At 40.3% G+C, this 23906-nt stretch overlaps 2 protein-coding genes across 3 annotated transcripts; both read left to right on the top strand.

Moving 5' to 3' along the window:
- The first annotated feature begins 11 nt into the window (after positions 1-11).
- On the top strand, positions 12-23875 carry LOC110960713 (protein asteroid homolog 1-like). Of its 2 annotated transcripts, XR_007945373.1 has the most exons (7): positions 12-587; positions 7495-8315; positions 8837-9151; positions 9281-9485; positions 10554-10692; positions 11403-11844; positions 22901-23875. XR_007945373.1 is itself a non-coding variant. In XM_051956514.1 (6 exons), the coding sequence occupies exons 1-6, from the start codon at positions 461-463 to the stop codon at positions 11776-11778; spliced, it is 1983 nt and encodes a 660-aa protein (XP_051812474.1). In that variant the 5' UTR covers positions 14-460; the 3' UTR covers positions 11779-12615. The 2 variants fall into 2 exon arrangements, 1 of the variants encoding a protein (XP_051812474.1); XM_051956514.1 differs by lacking the exon at positions 22901-23875 and having other exon boundaries at positions 14-587; positions 11403-12615.
- Positions 15043-22892, top strand: LOC127536389 (protein asteroid homolog 1-like). Its single transcript, XM_051956515.1, has 6 exons — positions 15043-15169; positions 18621-19459; positions 20473-20778; positions 20914-21118; positions 21465-21603; positions 22438-22892. The coding sequence occupies exons 1-6, from the start codon at positions 15043-15045 to the stop codon at positions 22829-22831; spliced, it is 2010 nt and encodes a 669-aa protein (XP_051812475.1). The 3' UTR covers positions 22832-22892.
- Positions 23876-23906: the final 31 nt, after the last annotated feature.

Raw genomic sequence — 23906 nt, forward strand, 5'->3', positions numbered from 1 at the left:
TATTTTGACATATTTAATTCTTTTTTGACTTCTTTTATTTTTTTGACATTTCAGGACATTTTTTCAGATATTTAATTTATGTTCACAGTTTTTATTAATGAACTTTTGATAATTCTTTCATATTTTTAGAGATTGTTCTGACATTTCATGCATTTTCTTGCAATTTTTTGGCTTTTGATTAATATCTTTTGGCCATCTTGTTCAACAGGTATTAATGGCACATCTCATCATTTATTTTTTTTTTATTCTATTAATAATATTACTGTTAATAACTTTGGGCCATTTTAAGACATTTAGTTAATTTTCAAGAATTTTATGTGCGCAAACATATAAATAGTAACATGAAAACACCCTCCTGTAAAGATATAAAACCCGCCCCATGCTGTGATGTCATGAAAACGAAACTTAAGAAAGGGAGACGCTGGAGGAGCCTCTGCTCAGTCTGTAAACTCACACCAAGATGGGAGTTGAAGGTCTGGATACCTTCTTAGACGACCACCGGAGCGTTTACCGGGATGTCGAGTTCAGGATGAACCGGCTGGTGGTGGACGGATCCAACCTGATCCAGCTGTTGTACTACAACTCAGGTGAGACACTGCATGCAGGTAATTACTCCGCCAAGGAACGGCGGAGTTACGTGACAATCTGCAGTTGGGTAAAGGGTAAAGGGTAAAGGGTAAAGATATAGTTCGGTAAAGTTGGAAAGATATTCAGATTCCGACTTCCGGCATCAGAAACTCAAAAGATATACGTTGTCAAAACATAAACGAGGGCTCGTTCAAATCGTTGTAAGCTAGACGATGTGCTACAAGGCCAGTTTGATCACAAATCGCTGTCTTTCAAGTTGCAGAAATAACATTAGTGTCTATGAGCAGCCGGCTGTGCAACGAGTGCACAGGAACCGTCTGCAAATAGCAAAACCGCTGCAACAGCGAAGAGAGACACGAAACAAATATTCAATTACTCAACTTTGATACACTGTAGTGTCACCAAATTTACTGCAGCCATTGATTGGCTCCGACTGGTCATACTACAACTCTTCGTTTGATATTAAATGAAAAATCTGAATTTTAAGGAATTTTTATTAGTAATAAAATTCAATAGCTTTACTCTTTTGTACTGTAGTGTCTCCAAATTCACTGGAGCCACCAGTTGTCTCCCGCTGGTCATGCTACAACTCTTGGTTTGACTTAAAAACATTTTTCAGAATTGTTTTATATTTTTTTATTATTATTTTTTATTAATAATAAAATTCAAAAACCTCACTCTTATGTACTGTAGTGTCACCAAAATCACTGCAGCCATCAGCTGGCTGCTACTGGTCATGCTACAACTCTTAGTTTGATATAAAAACATTTTTAATCATTTTAAGATTTTTTTATTGTAATAAAATTCAACGTAGAAAAAATTAAACACTGTCTAGCCATCAGTTGTCTCCTGCTGGTCATACTACAACTCTTGGTTTGATATTAAATATTTGTTCATAAATTGAAGGACTTTTTTTTAAAATTTGTAATAAAATTCAATAACCTCACTCAGTGGCAGCTGGTGAAAAATATTCTAGGTGGGAATCCATCAAAAATATTCTGATGGATTCTAGGTGTGCCATATCAAGTCAGTTTCAGTAACCATCCCGATACAACTGAACAGAAATGGCAGGATATCAGTGCTCTGTGAAATAATTATTAAATGCCAATATTAATAACTTGAGGCATTTTTGCACAAAACATGCACAACATATTGCGTAACCACAATTTTTGCAACAAATTATATATACAGCTGAGCACATGAAACAGTGCATTAGTGTTGAATTGACGACTCAAGTATTTGTTAAGTGTTAAATATATTAAGAAATTAATACTAGAACAGAAAAATACTGTACAGTAATTTATGATAAAGCTAAATGTTACTAACTGATCAGAACTGCAACAATTAAGTGATTTTTCAAATAGCAGACAAAGAAAAATACAATCTGCAACAATCTTAAGCACTGAAGTGTCACCAAAAATAATTGCAGTCTTCAATTGTCTCCTGCTCATCACACAGATTCTGATTTTTTATTTAGTATCAAACTAAGAGTTGCAGTATGACCAGCAAGAGCAGCAAGAGAAAAAACTACGCTAAAACTATGATTAAAACTCAAAAACATTTAAAAAAAAATGGATTTAACATGGTAATAAAATGTGTTGCATTCAGGGGATGGAGGGAGTTTATTGAAGTCTTCTTGGGCTCAGACGGTAAATCATTTCAAACAGAAACTTGACATTCAGTCTAAGGAAACTGCAGAGCGACAGAAGAACCAACAGTATCTCCCGTTTTCTCCTTTAATGAGTCGACTCTTCTGGTGCTTTCAGACCAAAGAACTACAGACTCTTCACAACCTGCTCAAACTCTTGGTACAGGACCTCACCACACGGGTCAAGAAGGTTTCCTTCTCATTTCTACTCTGAAGCTCACCTTCTCCTGCTCAAACTGCTGACAAATGTTTCTGCTGCTCTAAAGTCTGGTTTCCAGAACTTCCTAAAAACTCTCAAAGTCTCTTCTGCTGCAGGTTGCTTTGTAGAGCTGTTACAGAAAATCTCACTAAACCACATGGAGGGGCCTCAAGATAGTCGTCCAAATGAAACCGTGCAAAAACCAAACTAGCACAACCTAAACACTAAAGTCTCCTGCAGCCTTATGGCATCATAATTGGGTCAAAAGTCGCACGCGTGTAACACTCTCTCGCGCACGCGAAACACGTACCCCGCGCAAGTGGAAAAAAGTCTCCACGGGCGCATAAAACACTCTGTGCGCGCGCGTGGCAATGTCTCCGCACTCCAGTGATTCTGACAGGGAGCTTAAGAGTCACTGGAGTCACTGGAGTAGACACGCTGGGCTTCTGGGCCGATTCCGGTCAGTCCACCTGGGTAACTGCCGTTAGCAATGGAGCTAACTAACGTCTAATCGCTGTACTAAAGGCTGACAGCCCCGCAATGGAGCACTGAGACCTCCCGTTTAGAGCCAGAAATACGTGGAGACACTCACCCACCGGCAGTTGGAGATCCGGGCTCGGTTCTGTGTGTGTTCGACGGAGCTGCAGTCTATGGGCACAGCAGAACAGCAGCATTGAAGGGGCTCCAGTGGACTGTGTCATTCATTTCCCACCACTGTTGCCAACTCCTCAGTAAGGAAAGTCGCTGTTGGCTGTCCTAAAAGTCGCTAAATGACGTCATCGCCTAATTTGCATATGTCCCAGTTTGCATGTAATTGTAATCAACGTTGTAGGAGAGAGGAATAACGTTGTGGAATTGACCAAAAAGTGAGTATAAAACAATCAACATATAGTTTTTGTACTAGAGGCTAAATGCTGTGGTTTATTTTAGCATGACAGTGAAGAAACATTTTCGTTTATATGGCTCAGTAAGTCTGGATAGGATCTGTAGTGACTGCGCATGCGCGATTCATCTATCGTCTGGCCGCGGAGTGATGTGGGTCTCCCCCTCCCCTCACTGGGACTGCTGCGGGGTTACTGGACTGACAGCCTGTGCTTTGGGAGGGGGAGAAGCTCACAGCAGCACCTGCTGCTTGTTGAGGACAGTAACTGCAGAATGAACCGAGTTTTCCTATTAGAGTCTCCAAAACGGCAGAAAAAGTCGCTAGATTTGTCGCTAGTCGCTTTTAACAAAAAAAAGTCGCTAGGAGCTTTGAAAAGTCGCTAGATTTAGCAAGAAAGTCGCTAAGTTGGCAACACTGTTTCCCACGTGGGAGGTGAGTTCTTGCTGTCGCAGACAGCCAATCACAGGGAGGTTGTGGCGAGCACTGGTATCCACCCACAAAGGGTCAAAAGTCTTCTCCCCGTGCGCGGAGATCAGAGCTCCACGGATAATTATGGCACCATACACGGAGGCGTAGCAATGTCTTCACGCGCATAGGAGGCTCCTCGTGCGCGCAGAGTGTTTTTTGCGCCCGTGGAGACTTTTTTCCACTCGCGCGAGAGAGTGTTACGCGCGCGCAACTTTTGACCCAATTATGACGCCATACAGCCTACCAGAGAACCTCTTTAAACAGAGAATCAGGACAGGAACTCTTACTTTCTGGACAACCAATGCTGGTTCACAAACAAGAATACAGAATGTGTCTGACCAAAAACCTCTAAAAACTCACGACAGCCAAGATAAAGACACAACTCAGCTGCACCAAATCCACTAATCACTGCACACAGTAGCACCATGTGCTAACTGTGGCTAAAGAACCACATTTACCAAGACAGCTATCCAGTACAAAGCCCTAAAACACACCAAGAAACACATTAAAGTCAATTATACTGCTGGAAGCTGCAAGCCAACACCTAAAAAACAAACTAAAGCAACGGAGCGAAACCCGGTTCAATGAAGAGAAGCAGAGGAAATGTTTAACTGCAGAGAAATAAAGCAGGAAGACACTGAGCACCTCAGGTGTTCCTGATAACACCAAGCATCCACCTGGACAGCAAATAGGAACACAGCTTACTGGAAGTCCAGAGGGCTGGGTTAGTGAAGTAAATTTAGATTAAAGTTGAAGCAGAAAGTTAACAAAGAAAGTTGAAAACCACCTTCTGATACCTGAAATCTCTTGAGTTTTCACACAAAGAATTCCTGAACATGTCAAACTGGTTCCATAGTAGAACCTTCACTGTAAAAACATCATTGTATGGTGTGTTGCTCAAAAACATTATGACCTGGATGTCTAGGGTCGCCGAGGAAGAACTCAAAAACATAGGCTGTATTGGCTGAACGAGATTGTGTTGGTTCGTTCCACTCACGTGGATCTACATGAACTCTGCTTTATAAGATATATCTATTGCTAATTAGTACCCAAAAAAAGTTTCTACTCACCGTTGCCAGTCATTTTTAATAATTAGCGTTTTTGTGTCAGTCTTTTTTTTACTGTGGTGTAGTGATATTTACACGGGTAGACTAGGATTTGCAGTGCGTGCAGCGGTTTTTGGTCACGTGGACCAATAGGAGCCGAGTTCTGTTGCTGTGGTATCAGATCAAAACAACATGGCGTCGACTGTATCTACCACAGATACGAGCAAAGATGATGAAAAGAAAAGAAAGACAAGGAAACCACCTTCAAAAGTTACTAAAAAAGGATCAAAACGATGCTATATGCATCTCTCAGATGTCCAGTGCGAAGACGTGCAGGACTTTACACGGAAACGGTGGGAAACTTACACAACCTGCATTTAAACTGTATTGGGACCATGGAAAAGTGCCTAGAAAGTGAATTTCGCTCCACTACGCTGGATCTACGTGTTCAAAGCATTTTTTCATAGACAATACCCTTCTAGACTCTGGGTTAAAAGTTCTACTCAGAATATTTGTCTGAACTTTGTCACCAGCCAGAAATGTATCTTTATGAGAATACTCAAAAAACGAAAACCTGGTGCTGCTGTTTTTGCTTGTTTTAAGTGCTATGTTAATTCTGGCAACACAAAATCTTTATGAAATGTCATAAACACATCTACCAAACATTTGAAACAAGCATTGGTGCCTTAGTGTACACATAGGTGAATTCAGAGTGAGAAATGTAGCTAATTTCTTGAAGGAAACGCTTCAACTTAAGTGATTTGCACCCAGCACAATGAAATATATAGTACATTTAGCTAAAAGCTTATGTGTCATATAATAAAAATATCACAACCTGTTGTGTAATGAAAGATATGAAATAAAAAATGCACACCATGGCCATAAATGGCTGAAAATCAACCGAATTGCTACCACGCCCTCCTAAATCGGAATAATAGCAAAAATGGAATAAGACAAAAAATAAATGCACAAAAGTTCAGAGTCATTCACAAGTATGGTATAAAAAATTTATTCAAATATGACAGTGTCTCTGAATATGAAAATATAGATTAATACACATACAAATACGTTGCAGACTCTCATACATAAGTTTGTGTGCCCTCATGCTGCGGTTGTACTGATGACCACTGATCACCCCATTGATGGATCCTGGGGCAACAACTTCTGACTCAATGAGTATATCTTGCAATCCTGTATCACCAAACATTTTTCCTAGAATATCTAGGAAAGACATGCATGTATGAAACTCGCCTAGTCGAATCACTAGCCGCTTCATGAAATCGTCATTTTTCCAGCGGATTTGTTGAGCTTTAGCATATATAGCTTGGTCAAAAACTAATACTACCTGGTCCAGTTCTAGCTGATCAGCAACTGCAACACTTCTCTTCAGAATTGTGTTAACAGTTGACATCTCTGTCGGTGAAGCCTCAATGACTGGAAGATAATACAATGCTGACTTTTGCAAAGTCGCATTTACATTGAAGCATTGTATGGAAACCTGTCCAGCTTGGCACTGTGCATGCTTCAGCATCTGCATACTTCAATAAAACATATGCCAGTTCAGTTTTGGCAGCCGACACAGTATTCAACCTGTATGTTTCTGCCTGCAATGGAACACTTTCCTTGTGAGACAAGCTCTGTGTAGTGTAATAAATGTACATAAATATAACTTCAGTACCACCGTTGTGTTGTTTGCATTTTGGTCCTTAACTTCTATTGATTCCAGCTACTGAAATTTTATATAAATCCTGTCAAGGTAAATAATTCCACTACAATTCTTAAAGCTCTTCTTGACAGGGCAACAGCAGGTGCTTCATTTGCTGCATTATTATATTAGTCTAATCTAAATGTTTTGCTGGCTGAATATCAGTTACACTACTTCATAATTTGCATAATGTAACATTAACCCCATTTGAGCAAACATTTACCCTTAATTTTATAATTTGGTGATGAAACATTATTTAATAGTCTTACAGTAATATTGGTGGCCAAGAGTAAAGGTGGAAAGCTCCTCTTTCAGAGTCTGAGATTCATGCACAGGTCATTGATCTTTGAAATGCAGGAAAAACACATCAGCAGGTAGCTCAAGAAGGTCTTGAGCTACAGAAGTATCCGCTGGGTGCAGAAGTAGTGGCAAAGGTACAACAAAGGAGGATCCTTCAAAGACTTGCTTCGGTCAGGATGGCCATCTGGCTTTACTGCAAGAGCTAAGGATCTGATGAAAAAGGTCAAGGGTAAAAAATTATTTTTTATGCAAGATGGTGTCCCTGCTCACATCGCCTGTATGACAGTTGTGTTCTGAGCATCTACCTTGCTTTCTGCGTAAAGAGGAATGTCCACCAAACTTCCCTGACTTTAACCTAGTTGAAACCAGTTGGGGAATCCTGAACAGTTGCATCTTCACCAGTCCACCACCAACAGCTCAACTCGAGGGCTGTGGAGGAGTGGGGGAAGATAGAACCATCCACACGCAAGAACATTGTACATTCCATGCCTGAAAGACTGAAAGCCATGACCTAAGTGAAAGGGGGAGACACTGGTTATTGAACAAATTGATTACATTTGCATATTCAGTATTGAGCTTTGTTTATCTGGGGAGAACGAACTTTTGGGACACGGTGTATGAGTTTGTTCATTGAGTTTTCTCTGGTTTGTTGGTCAGGTCTGGACCAGAATCACGGCGGGGAGTATGCTGCCTTTGAGGCCCTGATTGAAAGGTTCATAGCAGCACTCAGAACCTGTGAGGTTACTCCATATGTGGTTTTGGATGGAGGATCAGATCTCACAGACAAGAAGCTTGAAACCGTGACAAAGAGAATTGAGTCCCAGATCAAGAAGGCCCATCAAGCAGCGGTGAGCGGCGGGGCAAAGAATATCCTGCCGCCACTGGCCAAGCTTGTGTTCAAACAGACACTGGCCCGACTGGAGGTTCCAGTGGCCCAGTGCTTCGGAGAGGCTGACCAGGAGATAGCCGCTCTGGCCTCTGAGTGGAACTGCCCAGTGCTTTCTGGTGACAGCGATTTCTACATCTTTGACCTCCCAGCGGGGCTGCTGCCCTTCTGCTACTTCCGATGGAAGAATGTGAAGCAGGACGGCTCGCAGAGCTTCATCTCCTGTAAGACGTACCACATCTCCAGGTTCTGCAACGTCTTCAAGATCCAGCAGAAACTCCTGCCCACCTTTGCTGTGCTTGGTGGGAATGATTACGTGAATCTGCAGAGGATCAGCTGGACTCAGTTCGCCCCATCATACAGCAAGACGCCCAACCGCCTGGAGGGACTGCTGTGCTGGCTGAAGGGCTTCCAACAGCCTCAGGAGGCCCTGGAGGCGGTGCTGGAGCTGATGGGAGAAGTGCGTGAGAACAGCAAGGCAGAGCTGCTGAAGAACCTGTCAGAGGGGATGGAGGAGTACCAGCTGCCCTCCAGCTCCTTGAAGGGGTTCTTCCTCAGTGGGATGGTCCCATTGTTCCCAGCAGTCAAAGAGGTAATGAAAGCCTTTAAATCTGTTTGGGACTCATTTTTCTCATGTTTAACCTTTTGAAGTTAAAACAGTTTCTGGGATAATTTGTTCACTACAACATAAAGTCCGGTACATCTAGCAGCACAACTACAAAGAGAGATAACTCAGAAATGTCTTGCATCCAGCGTGAGTTAGAAAGGCACAGTTCATACAAAACCTGAATTATTTATAGTATTGAAAAATCTGGAATCAACATTTCCAACATTTACCACAGGTGTTACCAACACTGGATAAAATGGAGTCTTCACATATATAAAACTATTTACATTTTTACAGCCTCTGCAAACTTTTAACTCCGCTTGACACGTTAGCTGTAGGAAGAAGCTTCACCATTGGGGGCTCAAAGGGTTAAACTTTTAATTAATCTGTGTGTAAATGAATGTGAATAATTTGAAAACAAACAATTACACCCAGCGTACAGTGGAGAAAAAGTGCTATAGAGACTCTGTAATACCCTGGACTTGTTGTGTGCTGTTCTCCTGGAGGAGGTGGGTTCAATCCATCAGGTCCCGGACTGGATTCGTCTACAACTGAGGCAGGCCCGACTGACCCCAGATGTCCTGGAGGTGTTATTGCTGAAAAGGATGAGCCTCAGCATCATCATGGGACACAAAGACCAGCCCAGTGTTAACCTGACCTCCAGGCCGCTCCGCCAGGTGATGTACGAGCTGCTGCTGGGTGAACAGAGGTCAGTGCCTGTGGAGGAGAGGGACCGAGAGGGGCTAAAGCTGACGTTCATTCCAGTAAAACCAACCTTCAGCAGGATTGCTCAGGAGCTCAGACTCAACTCACTGAACGAGGTGATGGCACTTGTATCCAAACTGAATTCATCATTACTATTAGGGTTTCTGCTTTCAAACATTACTCAGTAGAGTAAATGTACTGACTTTGTTCCACATTATGTTCTGCTGTACGGTGGCCCTACGTAGGCGAAGCTGTCTGAACGTCTCCAGGTTCTGCTGGAGGCCCTGAGGGTGACCGAGGCCACTCTGAATAACCTGCCGCCTCAGCTGCGCCTCCCGGTGGCCGTCACCTGCTACTGGCTACGGAGAGCTCAGCCTCCTCCAGACCTGAAGCTGCTGAATGTGCTGCTGCTGGGAATGACCAACGAGGACGTATTGAGAGCCAGAGAAGGTTACAAACTCTAATACAGACAGGCCACATTACTTCAGTTCATCATCAACATCTCTAGTATCTCTTACTAGATCCTCTCATGTGATGAACAACTGACAAAAGCATGAGTTTTAATGCAGTTTTCCATAAATTGTCCACTCAATTTATTTTCCAGGCTCCTACATCCTCTTTTTGCATCTTTTAAGCTCTACTTAGAAGCTTCTTAAGATCCAACAGTGAAAAAATGCAATTTCTTGAAACTTTTTAACTGGTATTAAGATTTTGATCCGGTGTGTATCAGTCAAAACACCAGCAGGGACAGAAACCTGACACATGAATATTAAACTAAGTTTGTCTATTTTACAAAATATTGTTGTATTACCATGGGTGGACTGCATTAGCTATGCTTGGCTGTTAGCTGAGTTTTATTATTTTGGCTAAACTTGATTACACAAGCTATGTTTGGTTATACTAGCAAATAATTTTGGCTATTTTAGCAAAATAATGTAGTATTATCGAGGTTGGGCTGCATTAGTGAAGCTTGGCTATTGGGTTAGTTTCATTATACTGGCTAAATTTGATTATACTAGCTAAGTTTAGTTATATTAACTAAGTTTGGTTGTATTAACTAAATCTGCCTATCCTGAATTAGTTTGGCTATTTAAAAAAAAATTGGCAATAAAGCTAAATTTGACTTTGTTAGCTATGTTTGGCTTTGTTAACTAAATTTAGTTATTTAGTTGTAGATACACATAGATTTATCATAGCAATACACATGTATGAATGTTTAATGTACAATCAAATAATTCAGAAACTTTGTCTCTTAAACTCAAAAGTTTGGTCGCCATCCATGTCCATGCCAGAAAAGCCCTTCAACAACAGAAATCTACAGATTTGGTAGTTTTATTTAAGCAGAGGGGAACGTTTCTCAGCTCTAATGTGCTTAAATATTTGCTGAGTTTTCTTGGGTAAAGCTGATGTCGTTGTTTTTCCTGAAGTTTGTGTTTTGTCTCATAGGGCAGCGGCCACCAGGTGGTTGACAGCGTTATACAGTTATGAAGGAGGTGTGTGTCTGTTTGTGTGTTGAAGATTTGCAGGCTGAACATCCAAACGGTAAACCAGACCTGGATGTGGCTCATGCCTTCAACCAGTGGCAGGTCTGCCTTAGGGACAGCATCCACCTGAACCAGCTGCTTGGCTTCCCTTTGCCTGAGCCGGATGTTGCACGGTGAGACTTTGCCTCATTCTATATTTTCCATCCAGCCACAAATAAAGAAGTCGGCTCAGTGGCTTCCTAAATAAGAAACAAGATACATGTTGACGCCTCTAGAGAACCATCATGTTGGTTGAAATATCTTAATTATAACGTGTTTTCAGTATAATAAAATAATGCTGCTTGCTTTCACATTTCTTTATGTCTCTGAGCAGTTTCTGCACAGCACATGGTCTCAATGCTTTTTTTCCATTTTACACTGTAACATAAAATCAACATGGAATCTGGAGAACTCAGAAATGTTAAAAAAAAAAGACATTGTTCAACATTTTTTTCCAAGTGTCCACAGGTATTACCAACTCAAAAATGACTGAGGCCCCACATGCTAAAGACAGAATATTCTGCAGAGAAGACATTTCTGAGTTCTCTCTCCTTCTAGCCATAGTTGTGCTGTTTCCACAGAGGTGCAGGACTCTATATTGCAGTGAAAACTGAGCCCAAACTAAATAAAAATGAGACACAAGCAAAAAAAAACAAACCAAAAACCCAGAAACTGCTGCAGGAGTTCAGAGAGTCAAAGTTAACGGAACATCAGAGGTTTGGACCGAGAAAGGAAACATGAGAGAAAGTTTTCTGAGCTGCAATAAATAGTCTGGAGGAACAAAAGCATTTTCAGAGTCCTGCTGGACTGAAAGTCTCCATGTTGTCCTCATGATGTTGTTCAGGTTGTATCAGGGGACACTGGTCCACCAGCTGGTTCCCAGGATGACTACAGGAGGAAGACAGAAGGCCTTCCTGAGGAGTGGCCGGTTCAGCCTGAAGCAGTACCACGCTATGTTGTCCATCATCCAACAGTTTCATGCCCAGGAGGAGTCCACACCCTCAGAGACCCGGCAGAGAGCAGCAGCACGGCAGCATCCTCTCAATGACCTCATGGACAATGAGGAAGTCAGCAGCACAGTGCGAGTGCAAGAGGAGCCGGAGCTGGTCGACCAAGTGTCAGTGAGAACTCGCTACAGAACCAAGGAGAGGAGAAACAGGAGCAACAAACCAGAGCTGGTCCGGAAGGAGGATGAGTGCCGAGGCCAAGACCTCCTCTGATAAACAGCTCGGCACTGACTGCTCTTTACTCAGCAAGACATCAGAAATCCTGTCAGGCCACTCCAGGTTTCATCTTTCTGCTACTGAATTTACTCCTTTACATGCATTTCCCACAGGGATGACAAGATGAGATCACGGGAAGTCTCGAGATGGTACAACAAAACCAAAACGCAAAACTGAATTTCACTCATTTTCCTATGCTTTTGTTAAACAGAGGCAAAATGAGAGTTTACATGAAAGTACTTCACATAAGTAAATGCAAATTATTCGGTACAATGAGTACTTCTACTGTTGATGCTCAGACCTTTGTACTTTCAGTTATTGCTGTAAAATTAATCTATACATTTAGGCAAATTTTGATTTGTTTTTTTTCAGATTTTGTTTCTCAAATTTTATAATCCAGTAAAATATAAATAACATTACAAAAATGAACCATAACATTTCAAATTTAGTTTTCACATTTTATGGACAATTTTGACAAATAGACCCTTTTTATTTAATAGATTAACTGAATGTGAAAAGCAGTAATCAAAGCAAAGGGTGGCTATTTTGAAGAATCTAAAATATGAAACATGTTTTGACTTACCTCACACTTTGAGTTTACTACATAATTCCATGTGTTCATTGATAGTTCTGATGTCTTCAGGGAGAATCTACAATGTAATTAGTCATGAAAATAAAGAAAAAACATTAAATGAGAAGGTGTGTCCAAACTTTTGACTGGTGGTGTGTGTTTTAAACTAGGTACAGTTGGTGACAACTGGCAGAAAAACAGAGTTGATGTGTGTTTGTTAAATGAGTGGCATCTTGATTAAATGTAGAAAAATGTAGAATATATTGTGTCTTCAGGGTACAGTATTGTATCTATTTGGTAATTTATTTAATTTAGTTTTTATCATTCCATATATTATCATTATCTATTTATCTGTCTTTTCATTATATATATTAGTAATTGTAGTGCTCTTACTAATAAAATATCTTTCATCAAATATTAAAAAGACAGTTATTAGCTGGCTTTACCACTGGCAATATAAATGTTAGCATTACATCAGTTACTGTAACATTACCTCAATATCTGCTAACCTAGTATTGGTTTTATGCTACCTAATGTAACATTAGTTTTATACACACGTGGACAAAATTGTTGGTACCCCTCAGTTAATGAAAGAAAAACCCACAATGGTCACAGAAATCATTTGAATCTGACAAAAGTAATAATAAATAAAAATTCTATGAAAATTAACCAATGAAAATCAGACATTGCTTTTGAACCGCAGCTTAACAGAATTATTTTAAAAAATAAACTCATGAAACAGGCTTGGACAAAAATGATGGTATCCTTATCTGAATATTTTGTTGCACAACCTTTTGAGGCAATCACTGCAATCAAACAATTTCTGTAACTGTCAATGAGACTTCTGCAGCTCTCAACAGGTATTTTGGTCCACTCCTCATAAGCAGACTGCTGGAGCCTATCCCAGCTGACTCGGGCGAAGGCAGGGGACACCCTGGACAGGTCACCAGTCTGTCACAGGGCTACATATACAGACAGACAATCACACTCACATTCACTCCTACGGGCAATTTAGAATAATCAATTAACCTCAGCATATTTTTGGACTGTGGGAGGAAGCCGGAGTACCCGGAGAAAACCCACGCATGCACAGGGAGAACATGCAAACTCCATGCAGAAAGATCCCAGGCCCAGTCTCTTAATGTTGTCAAAAAAAACTTTGTTCTTTTATAGTCTTTTTTCTTGATCATAATAAACTTTCTCCATATGTCAGAGTTTAATAACCAGATCTGATTCATGTGATCATCTCCTGACTTTACTTGTTCAACCTGTATGTTTACGTTGGTTCATTTTAGCTGCAGACACAATAAAGATCTCTGTGAATGATTTAAACACTGGGTGATTCATATTTATATTGTATGAGCTGTGAATATCTCAGCTCCTGTTGTTGGTCAGATAAACTGGTTTCTGCTCTCAGTTAAACTGAGTTTACAGCTGAAACTGTGCAGATAAAGTATTCACTGCTGCCGTTTCTTGTTTCTGCTCAGAGCTCCTTTTCGTTTCACTTTTCTTTCCAACAGTTACAGCCATGAACATAAGTTTCATTTGAATATTATCTGTGTCAAACATGTACTTTTAGGCCCCAATTTGTCCGTTGTCAGTACTAGTTTATAGCACAAGGTAACAATTAAAAATATGATATGCAATTTCAATGTTTTATTATTTTTCTTGTATGGTTTGGACACTTTATAAATATCTCTTGATTTTTACAATTATTGTGACATTTAATTGATTTTCTGACTTTTTATTTTTTGCATTTTAGGACATTTTTCAGACCTTTATGTTCAGTTTTTATTAATTATCTTTCATTTTTCTTTCTTATTTTTAGAGATTGCTCTGACATTTCATTTATTTTCTTGCAATTTTTTTTCCTTTTGATTAATATCTTTTGACCATTTTGTTCAACAGATAATAATGGCACATCTCATTATTGTTTGGAAATTCTATTAATATTATTACTATTAATAACTTTGGGCTATTTTAAGACATTTAATTAATTTTCAGGAATTTTATACACACACACATGCATAACACATTTTGGGAGATTTTGTGAAACTTAAATGATTTTCAGAATTGTTTTATGTTAATTAATATGTAATTTTAATTTAATGATTCATTTTATTGCATGTTATAGACATATGTCCCTTATTTCTGTATTCATTAATTACCTTTTCCTCCTATTCTGATCCAGAAGCATGTTATCAAAATGAAACCGTTCTGAAGGTGGATTTATTCAATGTTCACTTTTCTGTTCTTGAAAATAATGCAAATTTGTGCATTTTAATGAGACAGGTCTGTTTCCATATTCTATTATTACTGTCAGTGACCAACAGCGGATGTTTCACGGTGATATCTGTTCATCACCATGCTCGCATTTGGTCCTTAAGTATGTTTCAAACTGTTAATACATCTCCTTTAGTGGACAGTTCAAAAGATCAGATATTGCAAAAGTAAATCAATCAGACATGTTTTAAACCTTTTTTCAGCGTAACAGGAAACTGAAGCAGTTCGCTTGCCGGACTTCTGCTCTCCTCTCTGTACGTGACAGTCTGCAAGTCAGATAATATGAAAACACCCTCCTGTAAAGATATAAAACCAGCCCCATGCTGTGATGTCAGGAAAGTGAAACTTAAGTAAAAGGAGACAGAGCACTGGAGGAGCCTCTGCTCAGTCTGCAAACTCACACAAAGATGGGAGTTCAAGGTCTGGATACCTTCTTAGACAACCACCAGAGGATCTTCCGGGACGTCGAGTTCAGGATGAGCCGGCTGGTGGTGGACGGATCCAACCTGCTCTACCTGCTGTACTTTAACTCAGGTGAGACACTGCATGCAGGTAATTCTACAATGTGTCAGAGGGAGAGAAACTTATTCATCTGAGTTCAACTTTAAACATTTAAATTCTGATCAGATTAGAAAATATACAGCTGTATATCATTAATACAGATGTTCATTTCGAGTTTCTACCAACTCTGGTGAATGTTATGTGCTGACTCACTTTCTTCTGAGCTCTCAGGGAGCTTACTGTACTTGTTTATGCGATCAGTTTGGTAAAGTGTAAATACAAAAATTAATCCATGTAGAAATAAAAAAAGAAAAGAATAAATAAATGTAGAAAAAGCAAATAAACATAGAAATAGAAATAAACATGGAAATCTAAAATTAAAGAAAGCAATGAAATCATTCTGAAATACATAAATAAATGTCGAAGTACATAAATAGATAAATGTAAAAAAAATGTAGAAATGCAGAAATAAATCAGGACAGAAAACAAATCCAGGCTAAAATTAAACAAACAAATAAAAGAAATGCAAAATACAAACATTTTTGGTCATTTTCTATCTTTGAATGTCAGTGAAATGAGTCAGAAAAATGCCTATACATGTCTCATCACTGTCAGTTTGCAGTCCACTGACATTGATACGTCAAAATATGACCTATAGGCAGCCTTTCATTGTCACAGTCATACTAGAGATCATTTTTTATGACCTAAATAAATGTCAAAACATAGGAAAAAAAATATATGTGGAAATCGATAACAAAAGAAAGAAAAAATGTAAAAATGCAGGAAAAAAAAATCAATACAGAAATTTAGAACTGCAGAATTAAAAAAATACATGTAATAAATAAATAAGTGTAAATACAAAAGTAAATCTGTGTAAAAAATACAGAAAGAAAAGAATAAATAAATTTAGAAGAAATAAACATATAAACAGAAATAAATAAAGAAATGTGGAAATCTAAAACTAAAGAAACAAAAATGTCTTTAAAATGTTGAAGCACATATATAGATAAATGTAAAACAGTATGTAGAAATACAGAAATAAATCAACAGAAAACACATCAATGCTACAACTGAATAAAGTGCAAAATACAAAAAATATTTGGTAATTTGTTGTACCTGAATGCCAGTAAAGTGAGTGAGGGAAAAAAAGTCTATACATGTCTGTCATCACTGAGCCACACAGAAATAAATAAACGTGGAAATCTAAAAAAAGAAAGTGTAAAAAAAAAGCAAAAAATACACCCTTTATCTGTGTAACCAAAATGAGAGCTTTGTCCGCATTCTCGGCACAAAGTCAAACACGTTTCTAGTGGGTGTTGGACTCCGCCAGGACTGCCCTTTGTCCGTTTGTGGTGTTCATGGACAAGATCTCAAGGCGCAGACGGGGTGAGGAGGGAGTCCGGGTTGGGGGCCTCGGGATTGCGTCTCTGCTTGTGGTACTATTGGCCGAGGTCACAGTTCTCCGCTGGAAACTGGTCAATCGCTCCCTCCAGGTTGAAGGGAGTTGCTTCCCCAAGCTAAGTAGTTTAAGTAACTCGGGATTGTGTTCATGAGTGATGGGAAAATGGAGCATGAGATTGACAGACGGCTTGGTGCGGCATCAGCAATAATGTTGTCGTACAGGATTGTCATAGTGAAGAAGGAGCCGAGACAGAAGGTGAAGCTCTTGATTTACCAGTCCATCTACATCATAACTATCACCTATGGTCATGAAGTCAGGGCAATGACCAAAAGAACAAGATCGCAGGTATAAACAATTGAAATGAGCTTCCTCTGTAGGGTGGCTGGGTTCAGCCTTAGAGATAGGGTGAGAAGCTTCGACATCCAGAGGGAACTCAAAGTAGAGCCACTGCTTTTTCGCATCAAAAGGAGCCAGTTGAGGTGGTTCGGATTTGGGTGCCTCTTGGGAGACTTCCTTTGAAGGAAACCAGAGGGTAGACCCAGAACCTGCTGGAGGGATTACATCTCATCTGGTCTGGAAATGCCTGGGGATCCAGCAGGATGAACTGGAAAGTGTTGTTAAGGGGAAGGATACCTGGGATGACCTGCTTCATCCACTGCCTCTGCAACCCAATCCCAGACAAGTGAAAAAAATAGATGGATGAATGGATGGATGGATGGATGGATAGATAGGCAATCAGACTCAGCTGTTAAATGTTAAAATGACTAACCATATTGTTGAACTGTCTGGTAAAGGATGTCAGAACTGCATTATAAGTGTCTGATCAATGCAGCTATTATTCTGACTAGTCCAAATTAAAATACACATATCAGTAACTGTAGTTTTGACCGGTAAAATGGATTTTAAAGATATTTAGAAAAATAAATCGACACAACTTCACAGTGGCGTTGTAGCAATCTGTAATTTTCAAATTTTTCCATTTGGTTTAACCCATTTCAGTTCAGGACTTCACTCAACTGTTAAAACATACGAATTGCACCTTTGTGAACTCGCTGATGGTCAGACCTGGCTTTGATTATGGACTCTCAATGACAACAGCATAAGTTTAGTGATAAAGGGTATGAGTCATGTCAATGACAGCGATACACCATGTCCCAAAAGCCTGTTCTCCCCACTGGACAACATGTTTGATTGTTCATCACCAAAATGGACTGTACTTGGTCAATCAGGAACTGTTCGGTTGTTTGTCTGGTCAAACTGTCAGGTCCCAGTGTATAAATTTCTTCCTTGACCATAATGCATTACATCCATCCATCCATCCATCCTCATTAGGGTCGCGGGGGGTGCTGGAGCCTAATAATGCATTACATTCACAACCAAATTTTGGAAGTATTGTTACCATGGCCAAGAGTAAAGGTGGAAAGCTCCTCTTTCAGAGTCTGAGATTCATGTACAGGTCATTGATCTTTGAAATGCAGGAAAAACACATCAGCAGGTAGCTCAAGATCTTGGCAGAAGTATCCGCTGGGTGCAGAAGTAGTGGCAAAGGTACAACAAAGGAGGATCCTTCAAAGACTTGCCTCAGTCAGGATGGCCATCTGGCTTTACTGCAAGAGCTAAGGATCTGATGAAAAAGGTCAAGGATAAAAAATTATTTTTTATGCAAGATGGTGCCCCTGCTCACATCGCCTGTATGACAGTTGTGTTCTGAGCATCTACCTTGCTTTCTGCGTAAAGACGAACGGCCACCAAACTTTCCTGACCTCAACCTAGTTGAAACCCGTTGGGGAATCCTGAACAGTTGCATCTTCACCAGTCCACCACCGACCCCCATGAAACAGCTCAACTCTAGGGCTATGGAAAAGTGGGGGGAGATAGAACCATCCACACTCAAGAACCTTGTACATTCCATGCCTGAAAGACTGAAAGCCATGACCTAAGTGAAAGGGGGAGACACTGGTTATTGAACAAATTGATTACATTTGCATATTCAGTATTGAGCTTTGTTTATCTGGGGAAAATGAACTTTTGGGACACGGTGTATGAGTTTGTTCATTGAGTTTTCTCTGGTTTGTTGGTCAGGTCTGGACCAGAATCACGGCGGGGAGTATGCTGCCTTTGAGGCCCTGATTGAAAGGTTCATAGTAGCACTCAGAACCTGTGAGGTTACTCCATATGTGGTTTTGGATGGAGGATCAGATCTCACAGACAAGAAGCTTGAAACCGTGACAAAGAGAGCTGAGGACCTGATTGAGAAGGCCCATCAAGCAGCGGTGGGTGGTGGAAAGGAAAAAATCCTACCGCTGCTGGCCAAGCTTGTGTTCAAACAGACACTGGCCCGACTGGAGGTTCTAGTGGCCCAGTGCTTCGGAGAGGCAGACCAGGAGATAGCCGCCCTGGCCTCTGAGTGGAACTGCCCAGTGCTTTCTGGCGACAGCGATTTCTACATCTTTGACCTCCCAGCGGGGCTGCTGCCCTTCTGCTACTTTCAGTGGGAGAATGTGAAGCTGAATGGCTTGCAGAGCTTCATCGCCTGTAAGAGGTACTACACCTCCAGCTTCTGCATCTTCTTTGGGATTCAGCGCCAACTCTTGCCCACCTTTGCTGTGCTTGGTGGGAATGATTACGTGAATCTGCAGACGATCAGCTGGACTCAGTTTGCCCCATCAGACAACGAGACGCTGAGTAACTTGGAGAAGTTGAGTAACTTGGAGAAGCTGCTGTGCTGGTTGAAGGGCTTCCAGCAGCCTCAGGAAGCCCTGGAGGCAGCATTGGAGCTGATGGGAGAACTAAGCAAGAACAGCAAGGCAGAGCTGCTGCAGAATCTGTTTGTGGGGATGGAGGAGTACCAGGTGCCCTTCAGTTCCCTGACGGGGTTCTTCCTCCACAGGATGGCCCCATTGTTCCCAGCAGTCAAAGAGGTAATGAAAACCTTTAAACCCATTTGGGGCTCATTTCTCATATTCAACCTTTTGACTTAAAACAGTTTCTGGGCTAATTTCATGAGTTTATTTTTTGAAATAATTCTGTTAAACCACGATTCAAAAGCAATGTCTAATTTCCATTGATTAATTTTCATAAAATTTTTATTTATTCTTACTTTTGTCAGATTCAAATGATTTCTGTGACCTTTGTGGGTTTTTCTTTCATTAATTGAAGGGTACCAACAATTTTGTCCACGTGTGTATTGAGTTGAGAGTGTCAACAATTTTACCACAGGTGTTACCAACACTGGATAAAATGGAGTCTTCACGTATTATATATATTAAACTATTTACATTTTTGCAGCCTCTGCAACCTTTTGAACTCTGCTTGACACATTAACTGCAGAAAGAAGTTTCATCACGCTCAATGTACAGTATCTTCCTGACAATTTGTGCCTCTGTATGCTGCTTTAGATCAATATTGCATTTATTTTATTAATCCAGTATGTTTTTGTCTCAGAATTTCTGTCATGTCACTAAAGCTGAGTCATGCATGGCTTTGTGGTGGAGCTGAGAAATGCAGGTTTTTTCTTTTGATTTTTACAGAATCTGGTCAAGAAAAAAAAAAGGATTTTTGGCAAAATTTAAAATGTGATTTTGTTTAAATTTTAAGACTTTTAAGACTAAATTTTAAGATTTGTTTAATTTTGGAACTGAAAGACACACATGATCCTTTCGAACAACTTATTTTGGATCGTTGAAAATCCATCAGTTCTCAGATATAATTTTGGCAGTTTTTAAAGATTACATTCCTTTTCAAATCTACCAGCAGGTTTGGGGGCTCAAAAAGTTTAAGTTTTAATTGAAAAAAAAACACAACTGGTAACTGAAAATAATCTGCACGTTAATGAATGTGAATCATTTGAAAACAATCACATTCAACATATAGTGGAGAAAAAGTGCTATAGAGAGTCTGTAATACCCTGGACTTGTTTGCTGGTCTCCTGGAGGTGATGGGTCTTGTCCCGGACTGGACTCGACTTCCTTTGATGCAGGCCCGACTGACCCCAGATGTCCTGGAGGTGTTATTGCTGAAAAGGATGAGCCTCAGCATCACTGTGGGACACAAAGACCTGCCCAGTGTTAACCTGACCTCCAGGCCGCTCCGCCAGGTGATGTACGAGCTGCTGCTGGGTGAACAGAGGTCAGTGCCTGTGGAGGAGAGGGACCGAGAGGGGCTAAAGCTGACGTTCATTCCAGTCAAACCAACCTGCAGCAAGGTCGTTCAGCGTCTCAGACTCAACTCACTGAACAAGGTGATGACACTTATACCCAAATTGAATTCATCATTACTATTAGTGTTTCTGCCTTCAAACATCTCTCAGTAAATGAAGTTTCCTTTCATGTACTGACTTTGTTCCACATTACTTCCTGCTGTATGGTGGCCCTAGGCAAAGCTGTCTGAACGTCTCCAGGTCCTGCTGGAGGCCCTGGGGGTGACCGAGGCCACACTGAGGGTTCTGTCGCCTCAGCTGCGCCTCCCGGTGGCCGTCACCTGCTACTGGCTACAGAGAGCTCAGCCTCCACCAGACCTGAAGCTGCTGAAGGCGCTGCTGCTGGGAATGACCAACGAGAACGTACTGAGAGCCAGAGAAGGTTACAAACTCTAATACAGACAGGCCACATTACTTCAGTTCATCATCAACAGCTCTGGCATCTCTTACTAGATCCTTAAACAGGATTATCAGCCAAAACACCAGTATGAATGTATAATGCACAATCAAGTAATTCAGAAACTTTGTCTATTAAATTCAAAAGTTTGGTCGTCATCCATGTCCATACCAGAAAAGCTCTTAAACAACAGAAATCTACAGATTTTGGTAGTTTTATTTAAGCAGAGGGGAACTTTTCTCAGCTCTAATATGTTTTAATATTTGCAGGTTTTTCTAGTGTAAGGCTGATGAAGCAGCTTACGAAGGAGACGTGTCTATTTGTGTTGCAGCTACGCAAGTTCAACATCCACACGGTAAACTAAAGCTGGATGTGGCTCATGCATTCAACCAGTGGCAGGTCTGCCTTAGGGACAGCATCCACCTGAATCAGCTGCTTGGCTTCCCTCTGCCTGAGCCGGATGTTGCACGGTGAGACTTTGCATTTCATCCAAACACAAATAAAACCCTTAACATGTTTCAGAATGAGAACAAAGATGTGGGCTCACTGACTTCCGAAATAAAACAGGATACGTGTTGACGCTTCAAGAGAGCAGCCATATTGGTTGAAATATCTGCAGGGAAATTATCACACATGTTCAAGACAGTAAAATATTGCTGCTGGATTTGACATTTCTTTCATTCAGCCTCATCAGTTTGCACAAGGTCTTGTTTTTTTTTTAGTCGCTGTGGATTAATTTTTCACTGCAATATAAAGTCTTGAGGGCAGTAAAACTCAGAGATGCCTTTTGTGCAGTATGACACAGAATGTCAAATCAAAAAATAAGTAATTCTTTGATTATTTATTTTACAGAAAGTAAAAACATGCCATCAACTTGCCCATTTTTCCAAGTGTCCACAGGTGTTACCAACGCTGGAAAAGAGACAGGCTTCATATGCTATAGATATTTAACTCACTACATCACTTATTCTGACTGCGTCATACTGCACAGAAATCATTTCTGCGTTCTCTGTCCTTCTGCCATAGTTGTGCTGTTTCCATCGATGTGCAGGATTTTTTACTGCAGTAACAGTTGAGCCCACATTAAAAATGAGACAAGAGCAAAAAAAAAAAAAAAAAAAAACACAGAAACTGCTGCAGGTGTTCAGAGGGTTAAAGTTGATGGAACATCAAAGGTTTGGAATGAGAAAAGAATGACAGAACATTTTCTGAGCTGCAAAAAATAGTCAGTCTGGAGGAACAAAAGCATTTTAAGGCTCCTGTTGGACTGAAAATCTCCATGTTGTCCTCATGATGTTGTTCAGGTTGTATCAGGGGACACTGGTCCACCAGCTGGTCAACAGGATGAGGAGAGGGGGAAGACTGAAGGCCTTCCTGAGGAGCGACCAGTCCAGCATGAAGCAATACCACACAATGTTGTCTATCATCCAACAGTTTCATGCCCAGGAGGAATCCACGCCCTCAGAGACCCATCAGAAAGCGGCAGCACGGAGTCATCCTCTCAACGACCTCACGGCCAACCTGCAATGGTTATACGACAATGAGGAAGTCAGCAGCACAGTGCGAGTGCAAGAGGAGCCGGAGCTGGTCGACCAAGTGTCAGTGAGAACTCGCTACAGAACCAAGGAGAGGAGAAACAGGAGCAACAAACCAGAGCTGGCCCGGAAGGAGGAGTGCCGAGGCCAAGACCTCCTCTGATAAAGAGCTTGGCACTGACTGCTCTTTACTCAGCAAGACGACATCAGAAATCCTGTCAGGCCACTCCAGGTTTCATCTTTCTGCTACTGAATTTATTCCTTTACATGCATTTCCCACAGGGATGACAAGATGAGTTCACGGGAAGTCTTGAGATGGTACAACAAAACCAAAACGCAAAACTGAATTCACTCATTTTCCTATGCTTTTGTTAAACAGAGGCAAAATGAGAGTTTACATGAAAGTACTTCACATAAGTAAATGCAAATTATTCGGTACAATGAGTACTTCTACTGTTGATGCTCAGACCTTTGTACTTTCAGTTATTGCTGTAAATTAATCTATACATTTAGGCAAATTTTCCTTTGTATTTTTCAGATTTTTTCCTCAAATTTTATAATCCAGTAAAATATAAATAACATTACAAAAACGAACCATAACATTTTAAATTTAGTTTTCACATTTTATTGTCAATTTTGACGAATATACTCTTTTTATTTAATAGATTAACTGAATGTGAAAAGCAGTAATCAAAGCAAAGGGTGGCTATTTTGAAGAATCTAAAATATGAAACATGTTTTGACTTACCTCACACTTTGAGTTTACTACATAATTCCATGTGTTCATTGATAGTTCTGATGTCTTCAGGGAGAATCTACAATGTAATTAGTCATGAAAATAAAGAAAAAACATTAAATGAGAAGGTGTGTCCAAACTTTTGACTGGTGGTGTGTGTTTTAAACTAGGTACAGTTGGTGACAATTGGCAAAAGAAAACAAAATAATTGATGTGTGTTTGTGGCATCTTGTATATGTGTAGAAAAATGTTGAATGTCTTCAGTGTACAGAGTATGTATTTGCTAATTTATCAAAATACAGATATCATTCTGTATATTATTTATCATTATCTGTCTCATTTTATACATCCATCCACACACACACATATACGTGTATGTGTGTGTGTGTGTGTGTGTGTGTGTGTGTGTGTGTGTGTGTGTGTGTGTGTGTGTGTGTGTGTGTGTGTGTGTGTGTGTGTGTGTGTGGACAAAATTGTTGGTACCTCTCGGTTAATAAAAGAA

Source organism: Acanthochromis polyacanthus, chromosome 12 (genome assembly GCF_021347895.1).
Source record: "Acanthochromis polyacanthus isolate Apoly-LR-REF ecotype Palm Island chromosome 12, KAUST_Apoly_ChrSc, whole genome shotgun sequence".
NCBI lineage: Eukaryota > Metazoa > Chordata > Actinopteri > Pomacentridae > Acanthochromis > Acanthochromis polyacanthus.